The sequence below is a fragment of the Oxyura jamaicensis genome, chromosome 2, assembly GCF_011077185.1.
Source record: "Oxyura jamaicensis isolate SHBP4307 breed ruddy duck chromosome 2, BPBGC_Ojam_1.0, whole genome shotgun sequence".
NCBI classification, from domain to species: Eukaryota; Metazoa; Chordata; class Aves; order Anseriformes; family Anatidae; genus Oxyura; species Oxyura jamaicensis.
Genome location: NC_048894.1, coordinates 38,408,288 through 38,420,658, shown reverse-complemented (window position 1 = coordinate 38,420,658; position 12,371 = coordinate 38,408,288). Strand labels below are relative to the sequence as shown.

The 12,371-nt window shown below is 36.6% G+C and overlaps 1 protein-coding gene across 1 annotated transcript in view; it reads right to left on the bottom strand.

Annotated features, from left to right (window-relative positions):
• KCNH8 (potassium voltage-gated channel subfamily H member 8) overlaps positions 1–5,416 on the bottom strand; it is a 194,115-nt gene extending 188,699 nt beyond the window's left edge. Inside the window, exon 1 of the mRNA XM_035316085.1 lies at positions 5,258–5,416. Within this exon, the coding sequence (XP_035171976.1) occupies positions 5,258–5,333 (76 nt within the window). The 5' untranslated portion in view covers positions 5,334–5,416. The remainder of the gene's footprint in view (positions 1–5,257) is intronic.
• Positions 5,417–12,371: the final 6,955 nt, after the last annotated feature.

Here is a 12,371-nt window from a genome sequence, read left to right as displayed (position 1 = left end):
TGGGTTCTATTCAAATTCACTTTTTTTTTTTTTTTTTTTTTTTTTTTGAGTAACAAAGCTGCAGTGAGATACATCATGGACTGTGTCTTACAGGAACAAGTACAGAAAGGAAAGTATTTGCTTTCTTTGTGCTCTGAGCAAAACACAAGAAAGATCTTCTCCTGCATTGACAGTATATTTTTGTAGTGACAAATATATGATTCATTCAAAACAAAACATTATTTACCTGTCCAAATATATAAGCAAAAGGGCAGAATAGTCTGCCTAAGAAATGACCAAACAAATGTTTAGGGAATAATAGTTTTGGAAATTTCCTTCATGCCAACTAATTGCATCTGTGTCAGAAAGAACTAGACCATCTTTCACTACACTTCCACTCCTTCAGAGTTAGAGGGGACAGCTCACCAGCTTTTCCACTGTCACCTTTTGGAAGCCTTTGGCATTAATCAATGATTTCCATAGTTCAAGTCTTTCATTTGTCTGGTCACACACTTTTTCTTTTTGAGGTGAACCACTCTAATCATAGATTTCGGTCAATGACGTCCTCCCCCAGAAAGCTCAACTGTTGCTTCCCTATGCTTGACACTGTTTCAATTCCTTTTTTTTTTTTTTTTTTTTTTTTTGTAGAAAACTACTGGGTAGCACCAATAGTCAAGAAGTGGCCTCTTAATTTCTTGTAATAATGATGTTATGATTAAGTATCACATTGTCTAGTCTAGAGAGGATTTAACCTGAATGAGATACAGGATTAGGTTACAGAGTATCAGAAAATGTCACTGCCTTGTGTCAACATGGCAGACATTAGCCTTTTGTATATATATATATATTATTTATTTTTAATGAGATAGAAATCAAATGATGGGGAAGAAGAGGTGGAGGAAGGAATACAAACAAGCTGTAACCTGGGAATATCATCATATATACCAGCTTTCTGTTCTGTACCAACCATGGTTTATTCAAAAGAGATGACATGGTGGAAACCCATAGTGACAATGGAAACACACTAACACCACTTCTGATATACTTAATCTGTATGTTTCCATCAAGTACCTTTCAAGCCCTTCTAGGGTTGACTAAAGCAACTGGAAAACTGAATCTATGCAATTGGTAAGGGCAAAAATGTATTACGAAAATTGCTGTTCATTTTCAAAGTTCCAGTAACTTATCTTTGAGCAAGTTTTCAATTGGAAACAAAATGAAACATAGAAGTCATTCTACAAATAGGGAATTATCAAATTTATCACCATTGGCAGTGAGCAAGAAGGAATTAACTCAGCATGATCTTCAGATTATAGTGATCATATGAAATTGTTTATAAGGATGTGGAAGTACACAATTTGGAAACTGAATATATTTGATAGACAAGAGATAATTATAGAACTTCAGTCATTTTATAGTATAACCATATACAAAATCACCATTACTTTACATATATTTATACATACACACACAAAATGATGAGGTCATCTGTTAGCTTTGCTCACTGAGAAAGCATCACAAATTTGCAGAAACAACCACCTCTTGTGTGGATTTACCTACTTAAATAATATATAGGGATTATATATACATATAAAACACACACATACAAACATTAAAATGTAATAGAGAATTTCACACCATGCAACCATTTCTGAATGGTTTTCTTAACCTAAATTAGGCTTAGAATCAAAAACATCTAAATTTTCCATTCAAAAGTTTTAATTATTTATTTCAGACATTTACAAGCATAATATTTTCAGTTTTAATTATAGCTGTATACATGACATATTTGAACACTTGAAAACAGTATTTTGTCTTGTAAATCTGGAAAAAATATATAAATATGTATATTTATATTTTAAAAAACTATTCATTTGATATTGTTGTTTGTTTGTTTTCTTTTCCTTAGAGAGCAATTACCACATAAACCCCTTGCTAACAGAGGGGGCAAAAAGCATTTAGATGATCTGGTGGTTAGGTATCAAGGGGGAAAAAAAAAAAATAGCCCTTTGAGAAAACATTGACTTCAACTCCAATGTCAGGAACACAAAAAATAGTTCAGAGTTGTATGAAGGTAAAATTATAATAGCACATAAACAGATCCAAGAGCTCTGTCATGAAAATCCAGATATGCAGATCCTTAATATTGTTCTACCATGTACGCAATGCAGGTAATGGCAACTTTGCAGATGTAGATCTCAGTGACATCCTGAATATCCAGGACTCACACCAACATTAATCTTTGTCTAGCACTGTTTTGACATGTAAAACATAAGTATTTGTAACATGTGTATAACAATATAAAACAATTGCTGTGAGAATTCTGAACAGATGAAATAATGGTCAAACAGTTCCTTTATCTAGGCTTTTTTGATATTTGCAGTTTTTTAATAGTCATTTATAATTGTTAATTAGATAGAAATCATTGCAATAGAAAAATTGAAAGAGTTGAATGAATTTTGAAAAGTTGTGTAGAAAGCAAAGAATATTTTCTAATATTATCTGGAATCTATCTTTTATCTGGAATCCTATCTTGCACTGTTGCCCAGAATTAGAATTATCCCTCTTCTGGATTAAAGATGCATTGGTGGATTAGTCTATCACTGATGACAACATAATATATCCTTCCCAGAGGCTTAAAATGAAAGGAGGTCTGTTAACTACAGACTATGTTAAAACAAAACAAAAAGCCTTTTGACACAAAACTATATTTTAACAGTAAATATCATTGTGTAGAAGGTCAAAGTCGTTTATGAAACATTCCCAGTTTGAGTGTTATTTATCAGTTATATTCCTTTCATAGTCCATATCACTTATAAAACTAGTAAAATGTGGGACGGATTCCTGTGAGGATTAGCCATCATTATTACTCCTAGCTTTAGCCACCTGAACAACCTCAGTACTACCACCAAGAACATTTAAATGAAAAAAAAAATATATGTTTTATTGTTTCTTCCTGATGCTCGTATAAATATATAAATTTTGCAAACCTTCTTTTCTTTATTTGAAACAATAATAAATCTCGTCAGTTAAAGAATACATATTTTTATATTTAAATATATCTCTTTTATGGAAAAAACACATCAAAGCAATAAAGGAGGTGAACTGTTTCTGAAGATTTTAAATGTAATAATGATGTAAATTGATTTGCATAACTTCATTTCAAAAAAGACTTTAGGAATATTAAGTTGATTCTTTTTTTACCCTAACCCTCTAAAGAGATGTAATTTTGTAGATTGAGAGTCACATTGGTTTTCCATAGAATAGTGTCATCCTCCACAACTTCTATTATCTTTATTATATGTCTGATTGTGAAGCTAATAAGTCTTCCTTTGTGAACTTCTGTGAATATTTCACGTGTGAATAGTTACACAATGACAAGTTCTAAATTTAGCTTGTTTAATATTTAGACCAAATTTTGAATTTCTACTTACAAAGCAACACATAATTGCCTATAATAAAAACATGACATGCTATATTTTCTTAATGTACATAAATACCAAATTATATTATTTTTCTAATGCAATATATGAAAAAGTAGATCAGTTATTAGCTTTACAGATTTTGAAGAAGGACAATGGGTCCTGTTTTCTGTTGCTTAAGAAAAGATTGGCCCAGCTGACACCATGAAGATTAGTGGAATTATTGCTTAAAGAAAGCAGTTACATTTGCTCATAGAATTCAGCTAAGTGATAAACTTCCTGCCACACTTCTCCATTTGTGTCACTGAGAACACAAAGATTCGACATTTTTCTAATTTTTTGTTGTTGTTGAAGTAAAACAGCTGCACATCATCATTAAAGTTGTTTGTTCAACTGGATATTTTTAGAAGAAAAGGGAATTGGTGAAATGTTTGCGTGTACAGCTCACAGGCTGTACTCTATCCTTTGAAATGAAGCCCTTGAAAGGAGGGAGGGTCCTGAGCACAAAGCAGGGAAGAACTACTTTTCTGGCAAATAACAGTATCAGCAACAAAACTCCTATTAGAGTGTCATGCTTCAATGTGCAGAAAATAATACCCATGTGATTTAGAGAAATAAAAAAGGTGGAGAGGTGAGGGGAAAGGACTTTGAGTAGTTTATTTAAAGGAATTTAAAGGTACATCTAAGTAGTCTTAAAAGGGATTGCTTTATAATCAAGTACCAATTACATACACCCTGAATCACAATTAGCTACATATCCTCAGACTAGCAGAGCAGTTGTAGTACAGTTCTATGTTTCTCTGCAATTGATTTCAGTGACCGCATATTTTCTTGACACTTTTCAACTTATCAATACAGTAATTATAGTTCAGTGTCTTAATCACAACCTAACCGAAACATTGAGAAAATGCCAAGAGATATAACCAAAAAGGTACCAAACCAGTTAGATTGTAATGTTTTCACTCAGGAAAGAGCTGAGAGCAACTCAAAACCACAGTTTTATTTATTTATTTCCTTTCACTTTGGATCTCTAGATTTATTTGTTTAAAAGGAATCTTCCAAAGTCCAATTTTTCTTTATTTAAAAAAATAATAATGCAAGCGAACCCCATTAAAGAAGCAGCAAAACTCAAGACAGAGACAACTTCTAACCCCACGGCAAGCCAACTTCTCCCAGCAGAGGCAGCTCCTTGCAGGGGAGCCGCTGAGAGGGACCAAGGAGAGCGCCGCTGGCGGAGCGGGGCGCGGTGGGGCGCGGAGCGGCGCTGCCGCCCGGCCGGGCCCTGTCCGCGGTGCTGCACCTAGACGCTGCCGCTGAAGGGTTGTTCCGTCCTTTCTTCCTCAACAACCTCCTGCACCTCCTGCTGTGCCGCTGCTGAACCCCTTCTACAGGGAATCAGCTTTTAGGGTGATGTTGAGCGGGGGGAGGAGAGGGAAAAAAAAAAAAATCCCCTAACCTCCTGACAAAGCCCTGCCCAGGTTCTGAAACCTGCTTTTTTCCCCTCAGCCTCTCCGGTGCCCTGGAGGAGAATCTGCAGCCCAGAACACAACTTTCCTACAGCGATCCTAGCTCCAGCAACAGCTCGGCTGCCGGAACCAGCCCCCGCGCAGGGGGCCGGGAGGAGAAGGGACCGAGCATCCTCCTCACCTGAAAAGCTGAGGATAAGCAGGAGAGTAGGAGAAGCTGGGAGCTGCCTCGCCTCACCCTCCTCCTTGCTGGCTTCTGGTACCAAGAAAACCCCTTCCGAAGAGGCAGAAGACTCCTGTCATCCGATGGGAGGCAGGAGGCTCCCATTGTGCGCACGGTGCCCTCCCTACAGCCCCTTTTCTGAGCCCGCTGCCCCAGCCCGGACTCACGTGTGCCGTCAAACCGGGTGGCGATGGTGTCGAGGAAGGTGTTCTGGGGTGCCAGTAATCCCTTCATAACCGGCATTTTTCCAGCGCGGTGCGAGGTTCCCCATCAAAGTTTGCCTACGAGGGTGGTTCGAGAAGAAAGTGCAGAGGGCGCCTGGGGGAAGGGAGGAAAGAGGCGGAGGGAGGGAGGAAAGGATAGGGAGAGAGGGAGGGGGAGGAGGATGGGGATGCCGCCGCCGCCGCGCCGCCCCCGGCGCCGGGAGTCCCCGGCCCGGCAGCCCCCGGTCCCACCGGCCCCCGCAGCCGGGCGGGGCGACGGCGGAGCCCCTCGGGCACCGCCCGGGCCCCCTCTTCTCGCTTCCTGCGGAGAGGCTGCGGGAAGAAGTGCTGAGGATGGGGGAAGAGCAACCTGCATCCACCTGCGGCTGGAGCACCGCAGGAACAGCCGCCGCCCCGGCGCTGCCGAGCCTTCCTCTGCCCCCAGCCCTGCCTGAACCTTCCGGTTCTCAGCTTTAGCATACAAGGGGTGGCCTAGGCTTGAAGCACAAGCACCCCGCTTTCTGAGTAATATTATCACAGGATAATGCTTAGGACCTTACTTTGTCGAAAGGAGAAAGGCGGCATTGACATGTGTAGCCCCTGTAGGTGTCCATTGGAGAGGAGACTAGAACATGGAGAATTCTTTATCAGGCATGTATGTGGTTTAGGTCATTTGCACGTTGAGGCTTTTTATTAAAAAAAAAAAAATGGGGATAGGCTTTTTCAGAATTACTGTGCATATTTCCTCAATCATCTTTTAGAAATTCCTCCCTTAAAAAAAAAAAATCCAGGAAGGACTATACTTTTTTTTTTTTGGCAACCAGAGAGAACGGAGACATGGCCCAGAAAGTCTAATGTGTAAATTAGAGGGAGAGGAAAGGAGGAGATACAAAGATAAAAATTAAGCAGCAGACACACAAACCGCTTCCACAGCAGAATGTGTGATTTCCTCAGGCTGATACCATGGTACCAGATAATACCCCAAGGTACAGTGATAACTACTACAGCAAGTGAATTGGTAAAATTTTCTCCCAAGAAAATTTCAGGACCCCAAGAGCCTGGAAAGAACATATGAGAATACACTCCCTAATCTACAAACTCACTGTGTGTTGCAAAAGGGAAGCATGTTGGTCTTTTTACTCTTTTACGGTATTGCTATTTTTATTTATGCTATTTCAGATTATTTGATTATTTTCCCTTTCTCCTATTGGGACTGATTCCCACTATTCAGCATAAGCAGCATAGAGAGAGGCTCCAAGACGGACAAAAAGGTCTTCCTTTTATAACTTTTTTTTTTTTCTTCTCTTTAAAATACCTAAGACACCACCACCACCTTGGAAAATGCTGTGAAATCCATACATCAAAGCCTACCCATGGTAAACCCACCTTGGCTTTAATATATATTTTATAATATTTTACTGAAATCACATGAATATCTCTAATTAGCCTTGTACTGGAAATCTGCATGAAATAGTTAATCAAGAGCTCTCAGCTCAGCTTTCAGATGTGGCATATGAGAATGGAGACTGCCTTATAGTTACTATTACTATGGAATTCTCCAAACTCTCCCATTAGTATCAGTTTCTTAATTAATTAACCTCGTATTCATGGCAGACTTTTACTTTCAATATAATTACTAGTTTTCTCCTTAAAATAAATGATTTTTAATAGTGAAAAAGAAAACTAACAATTACTGACATTCAAAAAGACTTTCATGTCCTGTGGTTCTCCATAAGCAGAGCTCTGAAATTAATTTCTCTTTATAGCTTGCCACTTAGTCTCACTGTCAGGTACCACACTACTAGTATCTGGGTTTTGTAAGAGGTACAGAATACTCCCACTGGTAAAATAAAGCCTGTTCCAACACTTACAAAGTCCAGAAGAGCATGACTAGATTTTTCACTTGTGTAACTACTCAGCAACATCAAAGCAAGTGTGAACCTTTGACTTCTGCAGAGGGGCTTACATGTATTGTAGCCTGTGTGTTGTAGTTGTGTTCCAATTTGTATTTTTCCTCTATGACCTGCTCCAAACACCCACTTAAGTAGGGATGCAGTGAAGGTGAAAGGAATATTTTCCTCAGTCTCAGTGCAGGCAGACAGAAGATAATAACCTGTGTACATTTAAAGAGAAATACATTTCTCCATTCTGACTCACCAAAAATATCACAAAAAGTAAAACAATTTTCCAAGGGAGTCAAATTGCTAATAACTCTGGCAGCTCATAAGTAGATAATATTGTACTTCCTGATGCACAGTATAAGATGTAAACATCATGCTATGTTTTGAGGGCTCATTGACATACTTCAGGAAGCTTAGAGCTTTAAGACGAGTTCACTGAAATTTCTTAACAACTGATTTGGGGAGTGGTGGAAAGGGTGTGTCTTTCTGGAACAAAAGCAGAAATACAAATATATATCCCCAGAAGGGTGGATAGCTGCCAGAGAAGTTATCTGATATTTTTCATGTATATAATTGTAAGCACACATTACAATTATATACATTAAAAACAAACAAACAAACAAAAAACAAAAACAACAAAAAAAAAAAACTGCTGGCTGGAGAAGGTGGTGGCAAGTGAGAAGTAGGCGAGGGCAGAGAAAGCACTACCAACAATGAAGACAGTGATGCACGAGAGGGAGGAACAATACTAACATCTTTATAAGAAGAACCTGAAGACCTTGTCAACTCTGTGAGATCTTCACAGAAGAAGAGGGAAATTTCTTGCTTAACAAATTTATGCAGTCATGACATACTATAATAAATTGGCTATGACAACAGGTATGTACTATGAACAAGCAGTAACAGTTAGCTTTTAAAGATATATTTGTTACACATCACAGAATCACCCACTAAACTTTTCTGTGCTAGAAGTTTCCAAAAGTGGTACATACTGAAAAGCATCAAATGACAAAAGAAGAAACACTGAAATGTAACATCCTATTTTGCACTTGAATTTGGCATATTCAACCACACTTTACTCAAGAGTAATCCTCCTTAGTGCGTGGTACTTAACTTCAGAATAAGCTGCAAAACACTGAAGTATTAAGTCTGGAATAGTTCAAAGCATACAAATTTAGTGGGTTGAAATTTTAGTGAATCAAGAACAAGAAGTTCAGGAAAGCAGGGACAGCACAGCTGAGAGTATTTAACAGGGAGGTGAATGAGCAACTGGAAGCTTGTATTTAAGTCCTGGAAAATTGTTTCACAAGATTTGAGCAAAATGGAAACTAGGAACTCTGAACAGTGATAAACTGCCTTTGTTGTTATTGTTGTTTAATTTAATATTTAAGAGATGGGTAAAAGCCAAACCAAGATTATTTGTCTTGGTTCAGGAAGTCAACTTTCAATTTTGCTATATTAATTTTGAATTTGAGTATCTAAGGATACTTAGACACTTTCTACAATATTACCTTTTTGTGTGTTTTGTTTTTACCGTCAAGGAAAAATAAAACTTGAACTTTTATTTTATTTTTAAGTTACTCTATATTACCTCTAGGTAAGTAGTATATTCCATGTATACTTGTTTGCTGTCAAGAGTTTTACCAAATTTGTAATATATTTCTAGAAAGACAGTATAAGAACTGAGAGACTGGAAATTAATACCATTGTTTTACAATTCATGTTGTGACTAGCATCTGTGTTGTGACTGAAATTCAGTCAAAGACTTACAGTTTAGACCACAAGCACAATTAAAATATTTGTTGCTTCAAATTACTTAACAATATGTAAAATAACTCAGTCATACACTTCCACCCACTTATCCAGAGTTACATTCAGCATAACACATTACATTTTGAGGCAGTGTATAATCTTAGATATCACCAGTTACCCTGAAATCAGGGCACAGCCAGAGAATTTTACACAGAACATATGCAAGCAGCATAATAATATAACAATTTTTGTCATAGTTGTATAACTTTTCTTCATTTATAATTTCACTAGAAGCACATTTTCCAAAGTTTCTTACTCATATCCCACAATCCCATGAATTACCTCATAATATTAGGAGTTAGGAGCTGCTTACTGCTTGCTTCTCTGATATAAGAAGCATTTGACCTCAACTCACCTGCTACAATTACACAAGTGAAAACTGTTACTGAAAAATCAAATTAACAATCAGAAAAGACTGCATGTAGCTTATTTTGGGGCTTGAAATTGCCACCCACTTATTAACACAGGCTTCTGATGAGAAAAAAATAAAAATGGAACTATGCAAGAGTCTGAAAATTCTAGGACAGGACAAAGAATAGCAACCTGCTATTCATCTACTATGAACAGACTAATTTAGTCTGAAGTGGTATGTGTTAAGAGTATTATCCTAATAAATGACCCACTGTGCTTAAAGAAGTGCTGGCCCTTTGTTTTCCACTGTGCATAACTCAGCAATAGAACTTTAAAAGAATAAAGCTGTGTAACTGAAGATCTGCCAAGTGAGGGACAGTCTGGTTTGAAATTTAAATACAAAGATACCACCCTGGATGTGGAAGTGGCAAAATTGCTAGAGAGAGTTTGCAAGAAAAAAGGTTGCAATACTCTTCTCACTAGTATGCTCTTCCCCCACTATCTCCTGTGAGTCACAGTGAAGAAATGATATTGACATAGACAGACCCTTGGTCTGAACCAGTAACAGCTGCTCATATAGTATGTGGGCTATAGAAACCTTGCAACTACATATCTGCCAGCAATTTCCACTCTAAGATGTTTTCTGTTTTATATATATATATTTTGCCAAATGGGTCAATCTGCCTCATACAGTGCATTTTTCCTTAGAACATTTCAACTTAAAATAAATATTCAGTCAGCCATTTTCAAGATTCAAGTGAGGTGGAGAGATACAAGTTGAGAAATCTCAGCAAATGAAGCAGCAACTCACTGGAGCATTATGTAAAGAAACCATGTTAGGGAATGGGCCTGGGACAATTCGTAATTGAGAGGAAATGAATGAGCACAAATGGAAAGTAGATGATGAGGTAAGGGAAAGCTGGATCCCTGTTGGGGACCTGGTAAACCTCTGGGCCCAGCTGAATTAAACTCAGTGGAAATCGGATATAAGCTGAGCAGCAGCAGATGGGCAAAACACCAGGTTAAGAGTGAGAACAAAAATGAGATGTCTAGCTAAACAGAATGACATGGGAATGACATGGAAAAATAAAATCTTTACGTTCAAGGATTGCATGTATATTTAATGTTTGTGTAACGACCACATTTTACCAAAACAAACTTCTGATAAAGCTAGGTAAAAATTGACAACTGTCATCCAAGAGATGTCTGGATAATATTTGGATAATTATGGAACCACATTTCAAATCCTGAATTAAGTAGACACTGAATTTTTCTATCATTAGTTGATTAGTTTCTATCATGTCTTCAAAAAAGAAGAAAAGCATTAAAAGTGAAAATGTAATTCTTCATACAAAATCAAAATCCAAAGATTAAGAAACAATATTTAGTTTGAATCAGTTTTTTTTTTTTCTGTTGTTATTGTTTGTTTTTTAATGGAACCTAAAGCAACAACAACAAAAATACACAACCAAACCAATCCTAAATCTATAAAAATAATAAAATCATATTTCTGGCGATGAACCTCATAGTTAACTAAATGGAAACAAGTTTTCTCCTTATGTAAGAAATTAAGAATAGAGAGAAAGTTTGGTTTAGAAAAAAATAGAGCAGTGTAATAGTTTATTTGCATATTTTCTGGCTATGGAAGATGTATCACATGTCTTTTTATCTCACTGTGACACTGAGAGTAATATTGATGTTAGAATATAAAGCTACAAAGATCTTGTAGCTTATTCTACAGATCAAATAATGTTGTTTCAGTTCATCTGCTAATGGCAAATACTGTTGTTTTTCCCCAAACTCTCCTCTGAATTATAAGTGAATACAGAAGTAACTGTTAGAAATACTCTTCATATTAATATCAAAACTTCATCTATTTATGATGTGGAGTAAAAAACTATTTCATCAAAGAAAAATAGGAGGTAACAGATTATTTTATCTGCTTAAGTTCAGAGTAAAAAGACATTTTTAAAGGTATAATGCAGAGAAATAAAAGAATAATTGAGCCTAAGAGTTTAAGAAATGGTGCTTTTTGTAAAGGAGACATATTAGGACACTTTGAATAAAGACAATAATCACAAGCATAGCCCTAAATATCAGGTTTGCTCTTAAGTCTTGAGGATGATTTTCCTTCATGCAGATGTACAAAGTGATTCCTCCCACAGAATTTAATTAGAAATTATGCTACCATGCTTACACACAGACATCCCCTGAACACTGGGAAATAAGCATTAAAACTTCCTGTCAGTGGAATTTGTTTAGCATGATCACTTTCCAAACACCATTATTACAATATAATTTAGAAGACAGCACAAATTCCTTCCTAAATACACCAGTTTTAAAATGATTAATCTGGGTAAGTGGAGAATAATTTATTCTGCTTTCAAAAAATGTTATTTAGGGAAATAATTGATATAGAATTTAAACTTCCTCCTTGATCATCACTGATATAACTCATATTCAAAAGCTGCTCTTCCTGATGTACACCAATGCAAATATGCAAATCACAGGATAAGGCCCACCACTTTTTTTTTTTTTTTTTTTTTTTTTTTTCCACTCCTTTAATAGTATTTCTGACTTGCAAAACAAAGGTAATGCTGAAAGTAATGAATAGTACAGCTAGGCTTGTCAGCAGTAATGTTGTGGTGCTAATTTGAATTGAGATTTTGGTGAATATTCATGAAGTTATAAGAAAGTAGTAAATGTCTGTAACATTGACTTTTAAAGAACAATGCAAGCCACTTAAGAAAACTACCAAGAAAACTACACAAAAAGCTTAAAAGTAACAGACAAGTATTTCACCAGATGTCATCTTCAGTTTTGTTTTCAGTGCAACTTCATCTTTCATTAACAGAAAGCCAGGGTGGTGTTACAGATTTTTATTCTTTCTTCTCTTGGATTTTATTGTATTTTCAAAAGTTTAAATTTTCATATTAAAATATAAGATTATAGCTAAAACATGTTAACATTCAGGAGTCTCATGTTTCTAACATGCAAGTATTTCCATCACTTCA